The 23,282-nt window shown below is 40.9% G+C and overlaps 1 protein-coding gene and 1 long non-coding RNA gene across 2 annotated transcripts in view; both read right to left on the reverse strand.

The window, feature by feature from the left end:
* Nucleotides 1-16,760, reverse strand: part of LOC126397813 (uncharacterized) — a 41,094-nt gene extending 24,334 nt beyond the window's left edge. The window contains exon 1 of the long non-coding RNA XR_007570716.1: nt 16,628-16,760. This is a non-coding gene — a long non-coding RNA (uncharacterized LOC126397813). The remainder of the gene's footprint in view (nt 1-16,627) is intronic.
* A 992-nt stretch (nt 16,761-17,752) lies between these two features.
* myca (MYC proto-oncogene, bHLH transcription factor a) lies at nt 17,753-20,389 on the reverse strand. Its single transcript, XM_050057213.1, has 3 exons — nt 20,152-20,389; nt 19,134-19,818; nt 17,753-18,786 (listed from the first exon to the last, which is right to left on the reverse strand). The coding sequence occupies exons 2-3, from the start codon at nt 19,783-19,785 to the stop codon at nt 18,146-18,148; spliced, it is 1,293 nt and encodes a 430-aa protein (XP_049913170.1). The 5' UTR covers nt 19,786-19,818; nt 20,152-20,389; the 3' UTR covers nt 17,753-18,145.
* Between the last annotated feature and the right edge of the window lie 2,893 nt (nt 20,390-23,282).

Consider the following 23,282-nt stretch of genomic DNA (forward strand, 5'->3'; position numbering starts at 1 on the left):
AACTTCAGCTCTAGCTGACTTTTTAAAACAGTTAACCCGCAACTTAGATTTGAGTTTGACTGTAAGAATTATTCAACACTGACTTAATTTTAGTTAAAAATAAGTCATATTTCACTGCAAATTACTTTATTGATATGATTTCACCATGATCTTTAGATTTCAATACAAACTTTCCTGACCCCTACAAGAGCCTGTTAAATCTGAGGGGTCACAAGATCATTAAGAAGAGACGAGCCATAAAAAAACCCCACAATTCTGCTAGATAAAGGCATGTTCATTTTTTTAGACTTTCCTCTAACTTTCTTACCCATATTTTGCTATATATTGTCCAAGAATTAAGTTGATTGAGGATTGCAAGTAGGGATAGGAATCACCAGAGTCCCCACAATATGACATTATCATAATCTTAAGTCACTGTGCAAATTAATCATAATTTTAGACATTTTGCCCTGCAAAATTTCGCAATACTATACTGTATCAATTTTTTCTCTGATCTATATAGTCGCAACCAGTGATGAGAGTTTGTAACACTGCTTCATTTTAAATGGGTCACAAGCACAGACTGTAAAAATAATGGACGTGGCTGCCATCACGTCACCCATTGGTTTGTGGACTCCTCTTTTGAAGGCTCGAGTTCGGCATGTCGGTTGTCACCATCTTGGTTTTTTGGAGCCAGAAGTGACCATATTTGGACGAGAGGCTGGCGCTGTGGAGGAGTGAGGGATGGATCTGACTGAAGGCTGAGGACCCTTAAGCTACCAATTCTTAATTATGTCTAACTTAAAGCTTTAATAAAATGTAAACAGGTGAGTTATATAAAATTCGATCCCCAGTACAGTTGTCATTGAGGGAGAAATTTGCTATAGAGACCAAAACTGATTTGTGTACCAGGCTGAAAACATGTTAATTTCTGCTGTAAGGTTAGACATTTCAACATGGAGGTCTATGGGATTGACTGGCATCTGGAGCCAGCCTCAAGCGGCCGTTCAAAGAACTGCAATCACACTCACATGTTGGCTTCATTTTTCAGTCCTGGGGGTCGCCGCTTGGTCACAAGCCAATAAGGTCACTACTTTAAGGCATAAGTGGCCAAACAAGCAACTAAAATAAATTAGAGATACAGCACTTTAGGGCTTGCTGTCTTGATTAATTTGTCTATAAATGACTAAAGACTGTAAAACATGCCAGTATAATTTCCCACAGCCCCAGGTAATGTCTCCAAATGTCTTAAATTTGTCCAAAACCAAAACATAATTATCATATGTGATGAGGAGCAGCAGCAAATCCTCACATTTGAGAACCTGAGAGTATTTGACATTTTTGTTTGAAAAATGTCTGAAACGACAATTTGATATCAAAATTAATTTGATTATTTTCCGTAGATTGACTGACCTATTAACCGACTAATTGTTCCAGCCCAATAGTACAGGTAGAGTACAAATACCTTTGCAACATAACACATGGTTGAGGTATGTGGCCTTTAAGATATATGGATGTATATGGACTGGAGGATATAAGTATTACCTTGTTGTACAATCCTGTCTTATAACACTCTAACCTTTGTGGAATGGAGCATCTCCTAAGCATTACAGCGCATGTGTGCATAATTAAAAATGGACTATGACGTTCGTATTTCATCTTCTCACCAGCTTTGGCACCTTTTTGTAATGCAGTGGTCTATTTTCAGTCTGAACACGGCCTTAGCCCCAACTGGCAGACGTGTCTTCTGCATAGCAGTAAGATAAGACATGTCCCCTCAGAAAGAGAGGGAGGGGGGGAGGGTGCGGGCAGAGACAGTGGAAAGGAAGATGGAGGAGCACTTTAATAGTATGATTCAGCAGAGGTATCAATTCCCACAGATGGCAAGCTGGCTCCTATTGACTTACATAGGAGGGGAGTAAAGAGGCAATCAAAACCACCCCGGGGACAGACAGTCAGCACATCAAAAGGGAGCGGGATCAGTGCGTTCAAGGCTCCCCATCAGATCCGAGTGGGGAAAGAACGAAGGCTGAGCTCTGTGAAGTGTGAAGTGAATATACATTCAAATGATCCAAAATGGAGTCGATTTGTTTGAGGGCAATACACAAAACCTTTAAATGTCACTGTAAATACAAACCTCTATATCTTAATGTGTCTTCCCTGCAGACTCACTGAGGTTCCCTCAAACTGCTTACCGCCTGTCCCTATTCATCCTGACAGATAGCTGAGTGGCAACCCAAGGCTATCCAAACAAGAACCGGGCTGTATTCAGCGGGGACCAGGTGTCAGAGGATGTCCATTGACACCTAAACAAACCGTACGACAGATGCAGTCATAGCCTGCTGGTGGTTTGTCTTGGAGGTCAGCGGCTTTCACACTTTCTCACCACCAGCCTGCTTTGAGTAACACAACAACAGGAGAAGACGGAGGAAAGGTGAGAAAGTCACCACTTCCACCTGAAGACAGAACGAGCTGCAACCCGAGGATCTCACCTCTGCACTTTAACAGTTCCTTATTTGGTGAATAACAGAGTTGAAGCTACATTAACCTTTTTGCGGGGACTTTTAATCAGTCTGATGAATTCTGCCAGACAGACAGCAGCCTGACCTCCAACCCCTGACGAGTGATGGAGAGAGTTGGCACTGACAAGACACTATTAATGATTCATTAACGGTGCTTTAATGGTCATTAAACTGCACTGTGAACTCCGCTGGTAACATGTGATCCTGTGTTGTGCTGTCTGCTTCTCTTTGTAATAAATATGAATGACTAGCCTGTAATTATCGGTAAAATAAGAACTGGTACTCACACCAAAAACAGTGCAAATATAGCTCAATAAACAAAAGTGAGATGGCAATCTGACAAAGTAATGTTTCCGTGGCACAGCTCAAGTCTGATTTGAATGCTGATTTGTTACATTAATGTAAAAGGCTGCAGCTACGCAATTTGATTTCTTATGAGTTAAGATAATAAAACTGATTTAATAAAACACAGAATTATATAAATGAGCTTTAAGTTGTGTCAGACATTCTCCTCATGTTGGATGAGTCTATAAAAACGTGTTTGCCTTCAGTTTTTCTCCTATGCAGCGTGTGGTGAAAGAGGGAAATAAAACAAACTTTCTGCTTCATGCCAACTGTTTGAATATGCAGCAAACAGAGCTGCAACGATTAGTTGATCTACTTGATTAGTCAATTGAAAGATATGTATTGTTGAAACTATTGTATCGTTTATAATCTTTTTTTTCAGGTAAAAATGTCAAACATTTACTGGGTCTAGCTTCTTAAATGTGGTGATCGGGGAAACACTCCCGAGCAGTCTTGTAAGGAGGCAGGTTGTGGTGGTGGATGGGTCACAAAAACACAGACCTTCCCCCGGGACTTTTCCCTGGAGACGTTTTAGAATCATGTAACTGTACATTAAGGACCTAATGTCAATCATGGGGCACTAAATTGTAGGATATCATATGAACTGGTTTATGTTGACACATTGTCTGGAGATGTTTTGGTCTCCAGGTTGTGCTGCAGAGTGAGTGCACTTCACTCTCACACTGCTCTTTAGTACAGACAGCTGCAGACACAATGATATCTCCAAGATAACAGTTACCTCCTACCTTCTGTTTAGCAGTGTTGAATTTACAGCTCACAGCATCTTAATACGATATAGTCTCTGGCTTGTTTGATATCTAGCGTCGGCATTTTTTAATTTTTTTTTTAGATATTTTTTGAGCATTTTTAGCCTTCATTTGATAGGACAGACAAGCATGACAAGGGGAGAGAGAGAGAGGGCGTGACATGCAGCAAAGGGCCACAGGCCGGAGTCCAACCCGGGCCGCTGCGGCAACAGCCTTGTACATGGGGCGCCTGCTCTACCACTAACCCACCGACGCCCCTGCAATCCACCGTTAGTGAAGTTAGCTTATTTACTACATTATGTGACTGTCACTGTCACACTGAATGTCCTGCTGAACCCTCTCAAATACTATATAGAAAAAAAGAAATGGACAGCTGAATATTCATGTTAAACGGCGAGATCTGATTCAAGTGACATAATTCTGAGTCAGGTACAGACCTGATTAACAATGTACTCTGTAGTAAATGTATGATAACCTCTCAGTTCTGGACTGTTGGTTGGACAAGAGAAGCAATTTGAAGACATTGCCTAGGACTCAGGGACGCTGTGATGAGCATTTTTCACAGTTTTTGGCATTTTACACAGCAAAAGAATTAACGGATTAATCATAAAAATAACCAGCAGATTAATCAATAATAAAAATAATCTTTAGTTGCAGCCCTATCTGAAAAATGCTTTACATAAACAACAGAGCTGAGACAATTCAACGATTAATGATTATTAAATTAATCACCCAGTAATTTGAAAATCAAGTAATTGGTTTGAGTCACTTTTAAGGAAACAAACTTCTCTGGTACCAGCTTTTTAAATGTCTGTATTTTCTGAATTGTTTTACTACTCTATGACAGTAAACTGAATATCTTTGAGTTGTGTGGACAAAACAAGACATTAGAGGACGTCAACTCAGGCTTTGGGAAACACTGATTTACATTTTTCACCATTTACTGACATTTTATACTAATCAATGGATCGAGAAAATAATCTGCGTATTAATTAGCAATTAAAATAACCATTAGTTGCAGCTCTACACAACAAGGGAATCACAACAACAACAGACAAACAGCATTTTCACTGTGCTTGGACACTGTTGGGTTTGTAGGAAAACAGGCAGCAGAATTGTTTATTCTAATAACTGATAATGAGACTGAATCACCACTTTGTTTGACTCCATTCATTAGTCTCTCATGTTGTTTTGCCCTGAAAATCAGCAGCAAGTGAAATATCTGTCTCAGTGCAAAAGTTGCAAGCAGTTGCTGTTAATATTTTTCATATTGATACAAAAATGTGCATATGTAAGAGTTGTTAACTCTCCAAATGACTCACAACAACCTGTACAGCTGCACTGATGTCTTTGTTTGTTGCTGTTTTTCATAGTGATTTATCTGTCGCCTTTTTTGGGCTCTGGCACATGAAGATAACGTCCTTATTCCTAATACCGCCTACTGTACAAAGCTCTGATTGGCTTGGTTGTTACAACTGCACCGCATCAACATACACAGCCTCCACATTCATGTCAGGTCTGCAGATTCAAAGGTTTAGGTAAAAAGAAAAAGGATAATCTGGCAGACACATTGAACCTGGCTCATCATTTGGAATGCAGCAAAATCTGGAAATACGCCAATCACATTGTTACATGGAAGTGCACATTCCTGGTAAAATATTCTAAGATGTGAAGACCAGATTCCTATCTCACAATCAAGAGAAAGCATGTAAGGATTGCCCCGTGATAGCTCTGAGAAGTCATCTATAAATCCTGACATGAAAACCAGGGAAACAACCGTCAATGAACATCAACACCAGACCTATTTCAAATGCTGAAATTACTGCGAAATGTGGACAGTAACTCAGAAGTCTAGATTGAGGCAATAAATTATGACACTGATGTCATCATGAACTAATTTATTAGGGGATCTCTGCGTTAGTTAGACTTGTGAGAAGCAGGACTCAAGCATCACTTATGCCTTATGATGGTCATAAATTAAGCCACAGAGGTTCGCAGTCTTTCAACTGAAAAATACATTTCTCAAATCCATCACTGATTCAGCCCTTGAGAATAATAAAGAGGACATTCTTCTTCCTTCATATCATTATTTTTCTAATTCACTGCTGTTTCCTGTATAGTGCCATCACTACCTCGACCACATCAGGTTCCAAATACAGCATACGTACTGCTATATCCACAACACTGAAGGGGGTTCAAACTGTTTTTGTTTGTCATCCTTTCACACCACTAATGCCTCTGTCTTCCAGATGTAAGTAGCTTAGACTGTAGTGCCCCGTCAGTCATTTTCCAGCAGCTTTTCAGGCACAAAAAGCAGTTAATTTTTACTGAAACATCGCTGCTTTTCCTGCTGGGATTGTCCCCCTTTAAACCAGGTATTTTAAGCCCAAACATGATCTTTTCCTACTGGTTTTTGCACTTAAACCTAACCACATGTTAACCACAGCGCTGCTGAGTCATAAAGATCCAATGTATCCGCTACATACTAACAATAGTGTAAAATGCCAACATTTTCTCTGGCAATTGGGTTGCGTTTAGAGGCCTTGAGAGGTAACTATACAATATTCCACAAACAAGCAGAGACAGAAAATGTATGCTACTTTGTGTCGAGAAATGTATTTTCTTTTTTTCTTATTTTCTGCCCTGGTAACCATTTCATGACCTCTCAGATTAATCCTCACTTAGAAACCACTGGGACAGAGCCATTACAGAACCTTTGTTGGCTACCAACATTACAGATTCCATGTGTGAAAAGGGTTTATGTGGTAATTCTGGTAACATGTTAGATTATTCATTGTCTTTGCACAGAGTTGGCATGCATCATTATCATCGCAACACATGTGGGCTTTACCTTTCACCGCTGTGGGCAAACCAAAGGTGTCTATCTGTCTCCTCCTCTGCCCTGTCAGCTCAACAATGATTATTAAATGTGTGGGCATGTTTCCTTTCAAACTCAATGTCCTTCCACTAGCACAGCAGCAGGACACATAAACACAGTATGTAGGTCACTCAAACAGTTTGTGTCTGTTCTCCCCTCTCTCTCCACGGCTGAGGTAAACTGACAGCAAAATCAAACACACTGTTTGCCGAGTGTGACTCATCTCACCCGGAGAACCTGGGAAGTGGGGCAGAGTTTGCCTCCTCCTTGATGTTGACCTCCACGCTGCTGTCTGAATGTTTGGTGTGAGCGACCAAACATCTACCTGCCGAGCTGCGCAGGCCGACTGTCTGACAGCAGCTGAGGATCGAGTTTCCTCTCTCCCTTATGATTGATGGTTAACATCGACCTCCTGTGTGTTTATAGCAGTGTGTCACTTGGTGGCATAAACTGTGTCAGGCTACTTGAAGTGAGCAGAGGAAGCAGGAAGAGAAAGATGTCATGCATTAAATCTGATCAGTGAATTACACGGATAAAAAACATGGTATGTACAATTTTCCATTTGATGTAATAGAACAGCCATAAAAAGCGGCGCCATGGGTTAGAGTGTTGCACATAATTTAAGTGTGACAAAAGTCAGTGGAACAGAATATATGGGGTCATTCATATTTCTCTATCTTTGAAGTGACTTGAATGGAAACTGGGGGAATTCACATGGAATTTAAAGAAGTTAAAGATGAACTAACTCTTATGGACCATGGATTGATTACGGAATGGGCGTACCATACATAGGCTCATCATAAAGAGATGCAAAGGAACTGCAAAGACACACAGAATACCTACAAAAACAGGGAAAACAACCACAAAGAGACACAAAGTAACCACAAAACGACCAAAAAAAGACCAAAAATACTTTCAAATTGACACAGAATTACCTCAGTAAGACAAAAAATGACCCAAAGAGACCCAAATGACCAAAAAAAAACAAACACAAAACAACCACAAGGAGACACCAAATTATTTCAAAGACACCAAAATGATGTAATACAACCACAGGGAGACAAAAAATAACTCCAAAGCGACACAGAACAACCAAAAAGAGACACAAAATGACCTTCATAAGTCACAAAATGACCCAAAGAGATCCAATGACTAAAGACACAAAACAACCACAAGGAAACACAAAATAACCACAAAGTGACACAAAACAACCAAAAAAGACACAAAATGATCTCAGTGAGACCCAAATCATTACAAAAAGAAACAAATATATTCCTATATTGGAAAGGTTTTGGGGCTCACTGAGCCCAGGGGCCCATTGTCTAATATTCCACCCATGAACTATACGTGGAGTGGAGTACTAAAGCTAAAAGGAATTAAAAGTTTTTAAAGACACACACACATGATGCAGACTAATTATTGTGAGCTAACTAATTCTTCCACAGCGCAGAAAGGTATTTTTATTTGACAATAATATTTAAAAAGACGTGCACGCTAGACTGCACTCTCTTAGTAAAAACAGATGCGGACAAGTTTATTTCAACCACAAAAAAACAATAAAACCCAACAAAGTTTTACTAGAGACGCTGGTGCTTGTTGTAGTTCTGGTTCTGTGAGGAACGTTTCACGTGTCTGAGAGGTGGACGGCAGTGTTTGTTGATGGAAACAAGTTTTTCTTTTCCATGACATGCTTAAGCCTGAGGTTTACTCCTGCCCCAAATGAGGGAGACACAGCTCTTTTCTGCTTTAAAAGAAAAGTAGCTTTGAGGCACAGTGGTGCTGTGAGCTAAACGCTAACATCAGCATGATAAATTGCCCTCAATGACCACGCTAACATGCTGATGTTCAGCAGGTATAATGATTACCACCATCATATGTTAACATGTGGGCATGCCTCCACAGCATTTAACACAGCATACAGCTGAGGCTGAATGTCATTAGTTTGACAATTATTTAGTCGTTAACTGTAGTATTGGACAAATTGTAATTTAGATTGTTATCCTCAAAGTTAATGCAGTTAATCCCGTGGGGGACATGGTACTAAATGTGAACCCATCCAATAGTTGTGGAAACATTGAACTCATCGGAACAACAAATGTCAATCTTCTGGTGGTGCCAGAGGAAAATTCAGGGGATCATCAAACTCTTTAGGAATGATCTGTGCTCTCTGGGCACCATCAGTTTCCTCAAATGGCAATCAGTAGTTGCTGATATATTTCAGCATGGACCAAAGCAATCTCTGAACCCCTTATTGGTCTGACGAAAATAAGCCTCTGAGGACAACGGCCAATATGTCGGGAGATCTGGTGCAGTCAGCGGGTATTTGGGCCAAGACTTCCTCCTCTGTGTGCCGGTCATTCGGGTAATCTCTTTAAACAGATGTCTTCATATTTATGCAGACAAATAATCTTTTTTTAAAACAAACTTAATGAAAAGCTAAATCATTGTCAGACTATGGCCACTGGGTTCCATTTCAGTCAATGCGTTTTGCCTCCCTACACAGACCTTTACCTGCCACCCAAACCTGATTGGGTGCTACTGGGACTACAAACTCACTACAGTCAGAAAACACAACACTTCCTATACCAAAATATTCTTCTGTTGCCCACAGATTATGCATGGATTTGCAGACATTTGGTTATCAGTCCCCCCAGAATGTTGGGATCACAACAATAAACGAAATTCAGCCAGTCCCTTTGCAGCCTGCGCAACCTTGCAAATTTCTCACCGCAACTTTATGGCAAATTTAAGTATTTAAAATGGGTAAAATCTCATTTGATTGTAGAGTGTACTGATTGCTTAGCCCCTCCTTGTCCGTTCTCTCTCTCTATGCTGCTGCAGGAGTGTGAGCTCTGTGTCTGGGACAGTCACACACACAGTAACAGGGCTAACTGTTAGCGTCACATGGCTAATGTGACAGCTAACCCAATGGTTATTAATGGGTTTAACAACAGAGTTGAGCCATTTCTGTGTCGGTGTGAGATTGTTGGGACTGTTTAATAGCTCAGTGTTGGATGATAGATGCTGCTGCTATGTTAGCTTGCGTAACCAGGCAGAGAGCTTAGCGCTACGTCAATCTCAGCAACAGTTCGTCATTGCCGATCAGCTGTTACTGCCTCCCACCATCACCATCACACAGATTCTAATTCTGTGGGAAACAATGAATACTCATTATCGGCTCCAAATCTGAGACAGCATCATAACTATTTTTGCAATTTCTACTTGAATTTAATTGTAATAAATGCTTATAAACATGCATTGCAATTTTTTTAGAAAACCTGCCGTGAACGCAAGCATTTCGAGCCTCAACGATCCCAAAAACAGCCCGCAAAATCCTGGAGGGACTGGTTTATAGACATTAGGACCAAAGTGGTGGACTGACTCATGACTAGTGTGTCTAAAGGAACTGAACAGTATGAGCACTCCCTCAACTACTGTATTAACTTTTATAGATCCAGCATGAATATTTATAATAGAAAAAGTGACTTTGATGATATCAGGTAAGTACAATTTTATATTCAGTTTTTGAAACTCTGGGAACATTGAGTTCTGTCCGGATGCATACAGAAGGTCACATGAAATCACTTTCATTCACTCATATGGAGTGACTCAAGGCAGGACATCAGTGTGACTGATTGAAACACTGGGTGTGTCATTTCCTTTTCTGGATGATATTAATGTGATTGAACACTGATGGGTGAGTCCTTGGATAGCCTTTCTATGGAGGGTAATTCCTCTCTTCTACTCCTGCTGTCTCTCTTTAAACTCAACACTACTACTCTGTAGAAACTGTAAACATAAGACACAGACACTCATGTTTAGAGCCAAAATGGAAACTTTGTATTCACGGTAATTTTAAGAAACAAGTCACCTGTTTGCAGCCAGAGCCATCAAGCCAAACTATGATGCCAAGCCAGTGCATCTTAAGGAATGTATTAACATAGGAGTTAAATGGCTTGTTCTTTGATAGCAGTGTGAAGGGCTGCAGCTTATGATTATTCTTACTATTTATTATTTGGTGTATAAAATGTCACAGAGATGGAGAATAGTGGAAAATCCCATTCAAAATTTCCCAGAGCAGAAGGTGGCATCGTCCAATTGCTTCAAATAGTCTAAAACCAAAAGATTTTCTTACAGTTGAACACCTAGATGAACATTATTATTACGCACAAATCTAACAGGAACATCAAATTTCACACATGCCACAGATTTTTGCTTAATATAAATATAATCCAATTTGTCATGTGACATGAACTAAAAATGGGAATGAAGTCAGGTACGGCTAAATACCAAAGATAATCTGATATGCAACTGTATCTAGCCTGCTGTATACTGCAGCGTTCCTCTCCTCCACCAGGACTTGGCATCAAAACTCTTCCCTCCTTTAGGCCTCCTGTGTGGAGGTCTGTACACACCACGCTGACGGGGAACTCCTGTGGGAGAATTAACTCTAATCCAGCTGGAGCGTCCTGCTTTGATGAGGATCGGCGGTACAATATAGCACATGACAATGCACTCTGCTATGCACCGACACCCCCTGCATGCAAATAGAAAAAAGGGCTGACCGGCCATTCAGCAGCTTTTTCCACCAGTGCTGCATGATGGAAAAAAGATATGTGATTTTTTTTTTAAGGCTTGTCAGAGAGACTTTCTCAGAGAAATGGCTAAAAGTGAAAACACCACCATTGAAAGGGAAGGTAATGTGTATTGGTGTTACAGTATGCTGCTAATCTGGAAGAAACATCAAGCCAAAAAAGTTTTAAATGAGAGTTTTTTAAACTGGAGTTTGAAATGTATACATTTTTCTCATATCTTGGTTTTCTTTATCAAACTGTGTATTTAAAAAGCATATGAGGTTAGCCAATGACATCATCCACCAGAGGGACCAATACTGTTACATAACAGCCAGACATGGCTGTGAGCGCCCCACACTGCTGCTCCAAATGGTCTCTTTCTGAGACTCCATACAGTACAAAAGCCTTACTTATCTAAATCTGAGAAAAACATATAAGTCAGATAGTGAGCTCAAGAACTGTTTGCAAGCAACAGTGACGTTAGGAAAAAGATGACGACTAATCTGTACAAGGCAAAAATGTCATGATTTGTACCCTTTACTAAATAAAATAAGGAAGATATGGAATGAGCCCTTTTAAGGTCAAACTAAAATTAGACTTTGTTTTTGCTTAGAATCAGGCAGGTGTAATGTTGTTTTGACCTGTTTAGCCTATTTACTTTGTCAAAACAGTTATTACAAATTCCAGTTTAAGGCAGTTAGCTGGCCATTTTCTGTCAGAAAAAAAACTGTAACATGGATGTATAAAGAGAACTGGATACAGTGTTAGAGGCAGGGCCCTGGTCATTCCTATGAAAGTTGCTCAGTGGAACATGAAGCCAAAAAAGTTTCATTTCTGGGTATAAATTGCCCAGATCTCCTGCATCCATGGGCCCATTGTGAAAGCACACTAATATTCCTTTAACGCCGCCTGCAAACCGCTTGGTCTCAGGTTTGCTATAATGAATGCCGTAAAATAACTTTGGCTACGATTTGGCTATTAGTGAATTTTACAACATTTAGGATCCACTGATTTACAAATTTCATAATGTAAGTCTGTGATGAAAAGGTGTTTTTGGGCCCAATGGCATCAAGTGACGAACCCAGAAGTTGTAATTCCACAGTTTATCCTATAGATGTAAAGAGAAGACTGGATACAGTGTAGGAGGCTGGGCCCAGTTATTCCTGTTAAAGCTGCTCAGTGGCGCATGAAGCCAAAAACCTTCAACTGCCACATATAAAATTATCCAGATTATCAGCACTGCTTCTGCATCATAGGGCCCAGAAGTCTCTAGAGCAAGTACACTAGAGACTTCCACCAGTCAAGTGATTAAATCTTGATAGTGAAATGAGTCACTTTGCGGGGGTTGTGACGCTAAAAAAAATAAATTAGTGCACTGATTTGCAGATGTCTCTTTCCTGATGTAAGTGTATGGGAAAAAGTCTTTCTGGGGTTCAACTGCATCACATGATGGACTTGGAGGTTGTAATTTCACCGTTTAGCTACCATGAAAATTGGATTCAAAGTGAGGCGCACTTCCTGGGGACCTGGTTTAGCCACTATGTCAAACTGGCTTCAAAGCCCAACTCCGTTCCTGGGGATATGACCTGGACCCAGGCCCCCAAGAAGTGCGCCAGGCTTTGAAGCCAATTTTCATAGTGGCCAAATAGTGGTACTGCAATTCATGCTGGAGATCATGCTGGCTGTCATTGGCTCAGCAGGTTTTGAAATAGCAAAGGAAAAGTAATATTTAGCTAATAATGCTATTGTTAGCAAGCTAGGCTAACTAGCTTCCACTTTCTGAGCAGAAGCTAGAAGTTAGCCTAGCTTGCTAGCCTCCAATTTCCTAACTTTCTTAAAGTAACCTAAACGGGGCTTCTGCAGTCGCTAGGGAACCACAGAACTTGATGCTGTGTCTCCTAGCAACACTACGTGACAAATGTCAGTCAGCTGTTGCCATGGGAAATGCCCAGCCAGAGGTTTGAGGCTACATGCTAATTCCACACATATGTCCAAAAACGATTTGGAAAATGGAAAAATAGCTGCAGTATCAACGTAGTTTATATTTTCCTGACACACAAAAATGAGAAATCAAACTTTAGTTCCACATTAAGTATGTGGTGGCGTTGCATTTAAGAGCACACGTGTCACATTCCTCAGCAGCATATTCCTAGATACTCTCACGTGGTAGAATGAAAACACTGTGCAGGCGAGACGCTGGCAGCCAAACACAGGTCGTCACCGCCAATAAAAACCCACTGACGGCTCAGAGACAGAAACAGAGCATGCAAATGAGGCAGCGTATTCCCAAAGAGGAAAGTGATGTCATGTGATAATAATGATGGTGTAAAATGAGACGCAGCCAGAGAGAAAAGTCTAGCTGGCGAGTGGCTACAGTTCTGACTTCAGGAGTATGAACCTCTTTAATCTATTCCAGCTCTGGAAAACATTACATAACAGCAGACCTCCATGTATTCCTGGGCCTCTAAAGTATCTGAAAAGTATGTGTGCAGCCGTTGTGGCGAGGCAGTGGAGTTTGGCTCGCTGTGAGTTTGACTGGAAAACACACAGATCTCTAAGATACAACGTACACAGCATTAACTGCAAAGCCTCTGCAGTGAGGAGTACAAGGTCGAAAGCTGATGCAATCACAGCAATGCAGAAAGTAAAAATTCCCTTTCTCACTCGAGGAACAGCAACAAATTTGGATGTGACTCAACTACACTCAACAATCTCTCTCCTAAACAGCAAGTCACTGTTAACTGCAATGATTTCACATTTAAATGTTGCATGGTTGTTTTTAACATGAAATAAGTATATTTAGAGCCCAATAATCATCCTTAATGAAGCAAAAATGACAAATATTTGCTGTTTCCAGCTTCTTCAGTGTGAAGATTTGCTTCTTTTCTCAGTTTCACATCACTTTAACTTGAATATCTTTGTGTTTTGGACTGTTGGTCAGACAAAACGAGATATCTGTCATAGTGATGATTCTTTTAACTACTTTCTGACATTTTGCTGACCAAATAATTAGTCAAAGGCATCATCAGATTAATGATCATGAAAACAATCATTTGAAGTGGTGTTAAAACACTGTCAGGGTTTGTATCACTCCTTATTTATCTTTAAAAGAAACAGACACTTTGTGACTCAATGTAACACTAAGACATTGCAGTGGTGGAGGAAGTATTCAGATCCTTTACTTAAGTAAAACTACTAATACCACACAGTAAAATACTCATAATAAAGTTTATGGGCATGTACCCCCCAGCACTCAGGTAAGGTCGGGGCTTTATAAAAAGGTAGCAACCAGGTACCAGACCATGAGCAGCAGAGACACAGCATCAAAAAAACACAAACATAGCTATGCGAAACGCCAAATGAGAGTGAATCTAGGGTTGGCTTTTACTCTCACTATCCCTGCTGAGCATGTTCACAGTGACTGACAATCCTGCATAGTATACCTTTGAAGTATCAAAAGTAAAAATACTCAAGACAGAAAAGTCTAAAAAAAGAACAACCTCAAGCTGACAAACAGAAATGACAAACAATTACCCAAATAGTTAGACTAGTTAATTAATCAACTAATTGCTTTAGCTGTACTTGTATATACTGATGGGCAGTTTAATTCATAACAAAACTTCATATTTTAGAAGATCTTTATATGTTTTGTTAGCAAAAATTGTAACTTGTAAAGTATCTAAGGCTGCCAGATAAATGAAGTAAAAAGGGTGTCTACAGATATAACCAAGTTAAATTTAAGACTATTTAAGACCTTTTTTAATACCAACTTATATGAAATTTAAGACCAAACCTGCAATGGAAATACATATTATATATACATGTGTGTGTGTCACACACGCATTTCTACATGCTTTCTTTCCAAGTAAACACACTGTTGTCAGCTCAAAATGAACAGTAAAGGAAAATGACAACAACTGAGTTGTGAGTTTAAGTTTAATGTGCTTAATGTAAAAAGAAAACAAAATCTCATCTCTATCATAAATGCTATTTATTAGTGCAAATCTTCGGTCTGTCCAATGATTGTATTGTAAACACTCACTGGGTCTGTCAGGCCGGAGAAATTTTCGTGGTTATGTGACCGAAAATATTTAAGACCCATCATATCTGAATTTAAGACAATTTAAGATCTTTTAAGGCCTTGTATTAAAATTTTTTAAGACATTTTAAGACGTTTTAAGGACCCGTAGACACCCTGATGAAGTAGGGTAGAGGCAGAAAGTGGCATGAAAAGAAAATGTTCAAGTAGAATAAAAGTACCTCAAATCTGTACCAGATTAGATGTACTTAGTTACATCCTACAGTACACTAGAAGCCAAAATGGGGCTCGTTTAAGCCTTAGTTTCAGGTACATTAAAGTAGTTCTTGTACTTGAGCCAGTTCAGACTTGAATTGCTGAACTTAATTCATGTAATGATGAAATATTAACAGGAGCAGTCGACAATAGATCATCTATGCAAGCTGCTGAAATACTGTGGGTCATTTTGCAAAAACAGTCCCAGTAGGCATGACTTCTGTAGGGGCTTTGCAGGTGGAAAGACACTGACATGTCGGGGTAAAAACTGGGGTAAACACCAGTGGACTACAGCCACAGAAATGTGGTTTACAACAGCGGTTATTTGCAACCACTTTACACCCAAATCAAGCCCAGTGTTAATCTAAAGTGTCTCTCTGTAGATGTCTTGTGATAATCAGATTCTTTATTTGTGCCAAAATGACATCATCTCCGCACAGGGATCCAGTATTTCCCTGGACAAAAACTTCAGCAGGGTGGATGCACGTTGTCATGGAGGCTTGAACCCAGGTCAGCCACTTACAGCACACTTTCTCCCTGCTCACAATACACCCGTCCTGCCCACCCACAAAGTGCACACAAAGACTCCACACTAATCCCATCTTTTGTGGTCCTCCCATGTCTCAGTGTGGCTTTACCTCATGTCTCCACCATCAACTGCTTTTATATGCACTCACAGGTCAGCAGAATAAAAAAAAAATATATAGTTTAAAAATCCTCCTTTGTTGCACACAAACAAGCTGCACATAAAATAGCTTATAAATTACGCATAAGAGAGCCCTGAGCAGTACCTGATGCTATCACTGATGCCTTTTATCATCTTTTGTTATGATCACTGTACTATCACACTGACAGCACAGATAAAACAATGCTTGAAGCAGCTCTAGACTTTGTGCTCCATGGAGAATAAAGGCTTGGGAAGTATACAGAAACAAAAAAAACATGAAGTAAGCATCAACAATAGCTTGAACAGATCATGCATATAAACATCTCCAGCAGTATTAATAGGAGTTGGACAGACAATAGAGAAGCCAGACGAAAATAACACTTGTCCTGAGAACAATAGTTTCACATCACATTAAACCTCTGCAAACTCCTTCACAACCCCACAGCCACTATTACTCCTTTATATCAAGTTTACAGCAGGCACATTGAGAGATAAAGAGCTTTTACTCTGTTATATCATCACGTGTGTTAATCAGTGTAATTATAGAATTAGTTTTAAAATGATGAATGCAGTCGATAGAGGACACATAAAGAGCTCTTACCGCTGGGACCACAGTTTGTCTCGATCCTTTATCGCTTTTATATTCCCTTTTTTTCCCTGGTGATCAGTCGCGCGTCTCACAGACACAAATCTCGACCTCACTTCCATGTGCTCGCGACCAGGACCACGCGCTCAGGGGAGCGCTCGGGATACGGCGCGTGACGTCACGGCGAGTCTGGAAAGCCGGTCGAAAAGTCGGCACAATATCAACAATAATACAGGTGTGTTTTAGTAATATAAGACACGAAATATAATGTAAAGGCTTAAATACATGTGAGTTTTCAATGGGAGGTTATTTGGAGTGTTTTTATTGGTTATTATTGATTATTTCTTATAATATTTTCATTATGATAGAGCTTTAATACCTTGATTTAAGATAGCTATGACAGTTTCTTGTCAAAAAAACACACATTTAGACTGTGCTATAGTCTGCAGAGGGATAAATGCGTGAGTTTGCAACTGTAACCCAACTTGTTTTGCTTTCACACATCCAAAATTTGACTTAAATCTGACCTGAGACATGAATTAAATGATCATTTGGCCATTTTAACAATCAGCTTCATTGCCTAATTGTGTCCAACAACGCAAGGTGTTTGAGGTAGCTCTCAGTGTACTTAATTAGGGATCTTTTTAGGTGTTTCTGGTCCAAATTGGAAGCAGAACAGGTCAAATTCAGATACTTGAATGCCCTTACATATCCACTCCACTTATGTCACATGTTTTGGTGACACTAATTCACTTAATAGCATCAGTGATGCTGGAATATTGTCAATAACTAGCTCTCATCTTGGTTAAAGTGATGTTTCTATGCATCAAAGTCTGAGCTTACCTTGTCTTCATGACCATGCACCAGAACAGCATCCTCAGGTGAAAATACTTAACCCTCAATGTACCTTATATTCTGATCTGGAGCATCCAGTGGGAGACCAGTGACTCTGTCTGGGCATCCTTACATCTAAACATGAGCATCTTATGTCACTCACTTATTCAAATCATGCAATTATCTATGGCTTATCTGCGTCTGTTGAAACCACTCCACATATCCCCCCGGTGTATGTTAATGTGTCTGCTGTGACGACATGTGTGTGGTGTGTGTTTTTGTGCGCTGCAAGAACAAGGACACAGATTCAAGAAGAGCCATTTTTTTATATTTCAAAAAGAACCTAGGAACATAATGGAAAAAACCAAACACTGGGTCTGAACATCCAGACAATTGAGATCCAAAAATACATTTTCTTAGGAAATATTAATTATATACAAAACATAAAAATTTATATTTTAGTTTGGGCCCTCTGCAGGGTAGCCCCATTTTTTAATATTTTATTAATAAAAATAAACTTTTAAATATTTATTCCACCCATAACTTCAATTGAGGCAGCTTTAACATTGAAATCAAACAGATTCCAAACAACTTAATCCGCTTTGCATTTGCATGCAACAACAACTGTACACCCCAAGTCTTGAACTTGCATAAAAAACAAAAGGCCAACAAGTCTGAAAAGGTTTGATGCCTCAAACTTTAAGCGCGAGAGCTCTGCAGCTGTGCAAGTCTCTGCTTTAGAAGTTCACTTTTCCTCCTCAGCTGTTCTTTGAGCGAGAGGAGTCTCTGTTCGTCTGTCTGCATGCTGTAAATGCACTCTGTAGCTTTCTTCAGGATCACCACTTTGGCCGCCTTCTCGTTGTTGGCGACTTCAGGGATCTCATCCCGCAGGGCGAAGAAGCTCAACTTGAGCTCGTTCCTCCTCTGGCGCTCCAGTACGTTATGTGTCCGTCTCTTGTCATAGTCCTCTGTGTCAGACGTCCTCGGGCTCGAACACTTGCGGTTGCTGCTGATCTGTTTGAGGACCCTGCTGTGTCCGCCGCTGCTGCCACCTCCTCCTCCTCCTCCACTGCTGCTGCTGCTGCTCTCCAACTTCAGCCTCTTGACAGCCGGCTGCTCGTGCCTCATGGATGGATGGGCGGCGTAATTATGCTGGTGGGTGGAGACGTGGCACCTCTTCAGCACGAGAGGGCTCGGGTGCCTGGTCTCCGCCGGGCTGGGGTCGCACCGCTTCACCGCCTGCCTCTTCTCCACTGTCACCACATCGATCTCCTCCTCTTCCTCCTGGTCCTCCTCCTCCTCTTCCTCCTCCTCCTCATCATCATCTCCATCCTCGTCTTCTGCAACACAAAAATCAGAACAGTCATACACTGATTCAGCATCAGCAGCCCATTCATACTGCATGGCACAGAGGGAAGGGAGGGGGTACCATGTCTCCTTCCACATCAGTTGATTGCTTAACATTGCAGCCTCTAGCTAATCTCACAGCAGTCTACAACATGACATGGGTGGAACAGGCAGCACGCCTCTGCCTCCTGCCTGCAAATCTGACTGCAAATCATACCAATTAAAGCGAGAGTTGGCCTCCTTTGAGGCAAAACAGTGGATACAATCTTTGCACACTCAGCAGAGGGAAATTCCTAATTGCACGGAGGGGTGTGACTGCATGATGAGTGCATCAGCTTACCTGAGTCACTACAACTGCTGCTGCTGCTGCCGCTGTTTGGCGGCGTGTCCAGTCCCAAATCCTTACTAGGCGGCGTCCCTGCGCTCTGCTTGGGCGTCTCTGCAATCGGATACGGGAAAACCACAGATGGATCGATGCACTCCGACGCGGATGTGTTGAGGTCTTGCAGGTAGCTGCTGTTGAGCCTCCAGGCGGCTGCACCGGCGGGCTCCGCGCACTCACCGGCCGCCGACTCCTTCCTCGCGGCGTGCAGGGAGGCGAGCCGCTCCGACACCACCTTCTCCAGCTTGGCCGCGGCGGAGAAGCCGCTCCACATGCAGTCCTGGATGATGATGGACTTGAGGAAGGTCTGGGAGTAGTCTGCGTCGCAGATGATGCTCTGGTTGACCACGTCGTCGCCCAGGAACTCGGTCACCATCTCCAGCTGATCCGCCGTGGATGGGAAGAGGCTTGACAGGGACGGCCGGCGGCTCGGGGAGAGGGGAGGGGTCGGCAGCAGTTCAAATTTCTTCCAGATGTCTTCGCTTGGTGCCGGAGGCTGAAGCTGCTGAGGGTAGAAATCCTCCTCCTCGTTATCATAGTAGAAATACGGTTGCAGGGAGTCGTAGTCGTAGTCATAGTTTTTACTCGCCAAACTTGAATTCAGCGGCATTTTGACTCCGTTGTCTTTTTCCTTATAGTGAAGCTGGTTGAAAGAAAGAATGGATGATTAGATGATTACTCTTACAGGTCTGCAGGTTCACAGCAGCTGCTTGGCACTGATCCTGCTCTGCAACATTAAGTGTAAGCAACGTCACATGGTCACTCCAAAACATCGACCCGCTTTTGCACGCCTTGCATGCATGCACAAGTGCTGCAGCAGCAGGTGCTCAATTTGGGAAACTGATAGTAAATTAAGCGCAACAGGGGGAAACCCCACCTTCACTTAACTGCTGCTGACGATAAACGATTATATATTTGACTAAACTGGTGTGGGAAGCTGACGTGCAAGCTCCTGAAACCCCACTCCCTCCCTTACCTTTTAGATTTTAAACTCTCGGCGGAAGAACACAGGGCGAAATCGACCCAAAAAGCGCAAAAAAGGGCAGGAAAGTTATTCCAGTATGAAAGTAACATTAAATCCTTCCACGGAGGTGTTGCAGACTGTTTCAGTGAGGCGGTGTGAAGCATGCATAGAGAGTTGAAAGGCTGCGCCAGCGACCCGGTGAGGACGACGCGCAGTCCACCATCAGCGGCGTGAGAATCACAGCTGAGCGCTGCGCTGGCTGCAATAAAACCGCCGCAGCACTCCCCCTCTCGCTCCACCGCTGTATCCTTCCGCCCATTTTCCCGCGAAACACTCGCCGGCCTTGAAAACCTTACACGTCAAATTAAATTCACACAATTATCATCGAAAACAACTCACACACGATATTATTGTTGATTTAAACTCGAAACATGTGCTTTCATCGGTATAATCAGTCAATAAATTGTGTAGTTTTTCTTTGCAGCGGGTCTATTTCGGGGAAGCAGAAGTGGGAGGGGTCATAGTAGTGTAGAGCTCCCATTGACGGCAGACATGTAGAAAATACTAATGCTGTAATAGTAAGGGATAATTAGGAATTATATTTCCAGTATCCCGCCCAAAATATCACCAAACACCTCAAACTGTCTCTTTTAATCTGTTGCACGTTTTGATCTCATCGTAATGAATTAATAAGAAAGATGTACCGCCCAAAAGTAGATTAATTTACTGCTTTTGCACAAACCGCAAGTTTGCTTTTTTAATTACGTTGATAAGCAACCGTCTGCAGGGATGATATCAATATAAAACGATGCTAAATTTGCACAATCTGTGCAGCATTATTTCGATAATGCAACGCAGAGCTCACAGGTGCAGGAGCTTACCTCGATCTGTCTGCAGACACTGACAGCTCAGATTCATTGGCTGAAACAGGTGAATTCAACCAGCAAACACACTCAATACTTGCAGGTAATGTTTAAATTAACATGCACCAATGGGAAATAGAGTGTGTTTGTGATCCAGACAGTGTAATGTAGCTCGATATTTTGAGGCTGGACAGATTGGCACCAATTAACAAGAAGAAGGAGGCAATTAGAGGAATCAGATCGCCACCGCAGTTTGATGGAGGTGTCCTCCTCTGCTGTGATGGTGAGGCGGGGATTGAACGGGCTCGGAGCGCCCTCTGCTGGTAGAAGTGCTCCTGGACTGGACTGCAGCCATGTGGGTGCAAGGTCAAACTATGGAGGTGAACATAAAGTCCACAAATCAGCCATGAACTGGAGGATTATTGACTGAAGGTAGATTACAGAAAGATTGTTAGACGAAACACTATGTATGGCTCAGTAACAAACTGGTGGTGTGCAGTTTGTTTGTGCAGCCTTTTATTGAGGTTACTGGGTCACTTCATTAGAAAACGACAAGTACCTAAACGTGCCGCCTTTTGACAAAGTAGGCTGTGCTATTAAACAAAGATTTTTAAAATGTGATATATTATTAGCCGTATATGATCCATAACTCTGAAAAAGTTAATTTATTCAATATGATTGTTTTTTGTTTTGGCAGACACTTCACTACCTGCATAACTACAACAATAATTGTGAATAAAAGGATCGTTTCACTTTTTTCCCCCAACAAATTATTTTTTAAATGAATTTATGCACAGTTAATGTGAACATGAGAAAGAATTACAGCGTCCAATAACTCTTTCAGTGTATATGTGGACATATGAGTGCTGTTTTAACATAGCCTACATGTGAAAACAAACTTTAATATCCACATCACTTTTTACAGTTTGATGTACTAAAATTTGATTTTAAAATTCATTTACTGGGTACATTATTGCCTTAATTTATGTACTTCATTATTCTAAGTGCCACTTGTGGAAAGGAGAAAGGAAAGGAAAGCGCTCCTTGTAGTAAATGGATATCAAACATCATTTATTAAGTGCAAAGTTTCATTTTTGATGTTGGAAGAAGTAGTAAGACTTTTTAGTTTAACATTTTTAACATAAAATTACATTGCTGAACATAAAATATAAAGTTTTTTGCAAGAAAAGTATAGGTTAATTATACTTATTTTGTATTTTTGGGATATTACCATTTACTATTGGAAGCACGACAAACACTTTTTTATAATAAAAACTGATGGAACTCTTGAAACTAAAGAGTCCTCAGTGTATTAGTCTAATGTGTCTAAAGTTGATTATCTTTGAATTGTGAATAATCGTCTACGCTTTTATTTTGCTTATGTTTTTTTCTCATACACAGATCTTAATCTCCACCGTACTACCTGTTTAAATAAAGGATTAACTAATCAACATGTTTTCTTAGCAGTCAAAGAAAATAACATGTACAGTATGTAAAAGTACACACATGAGTAGCAGGTGGCACTTTGTGTTGTAGCCTCGGCCACCAGTGTTTGAATGTGTGTGTGTGTGGATGTGTGAATGTGACTCATAGTGTAAAAAAACACTTTGAGTTGTCGAATGACTAGAAAGGCGCTATACAACTGCAGGTCCATTTACCATTTAACCCTGCAACATTACTCAGTTTTCCTCTGGAAGAAAAGGCAAATTACTGCAATTGCAATGAGCACTACAGACAGGAATCAGAATCAGATGACAGTTTATTAAATATCATGTATTTAACTAACTCTAAGAGCTTAAGACTGTATTATTATTAGTAGTAGTAGTCGTAGTAGTATTAGTGTTATTATTAAAAAAGGAGTACCCATTTGCTCACTGAGGGAATGGATGGGTGACTGAATGAGCCTACCAGGCACAAGACCAGGGGCCCCCTATGTTCTTCACCTGCATAATGGCCCTCAAATTAACATGCATCAGCCAAGGAGAGACTTAAAATTACCACAAAGTGACACACATGAACTGCAAATAGAAATCAGATAACTTTAAATGATTCAAAACAACCACAGAGACACAAACAACTACAAAGAGACACACAACAACCACAAAGAGACACAACAACCACAAAGAGACACAAAATGATTCACAGAGACACAAACAACTACAAAGAGACACAAATGACTTGAAAGATATACAAAACAACCACAAAGAGACACAAAATGACTTCACAGAGACACAAAACAACCACAAAGAGTCACAAAACAACTCCAACGAGACACAAAAC

Source organism: Epinephelus moara, chromosome 11, assembly GCF_006386435.1.
Source record: "Epinephelus moara isolate mb chromosome 11, YSFRI_EMoa_1.0, whole genome shotgun sequence".
NCBI lineage: Eukaryota > Metazoa > Chordata > Actinopteri > Perciformes > Serranidae > Epinephelus > Epinephelus moara.

What these genes read in the sequence shown, in the direction of transcription:
- myca (XM_050057213.1), bottom strand. Translation starts at nt 19,785, where the DNA reads ATGCCGCTGAATTCAAGTTTGGCGAGTAAAAACTATGACTACGACTAC. An exon ending in CAGCAGTTGTAGTGACTCAG is followed by an intron (nt 18,787 to 19,133) that starts GTAAGCTGATGC and finishes TTTGTGTTGCAG; the next exon opens with AAGACGAGGATGGAGATGAT.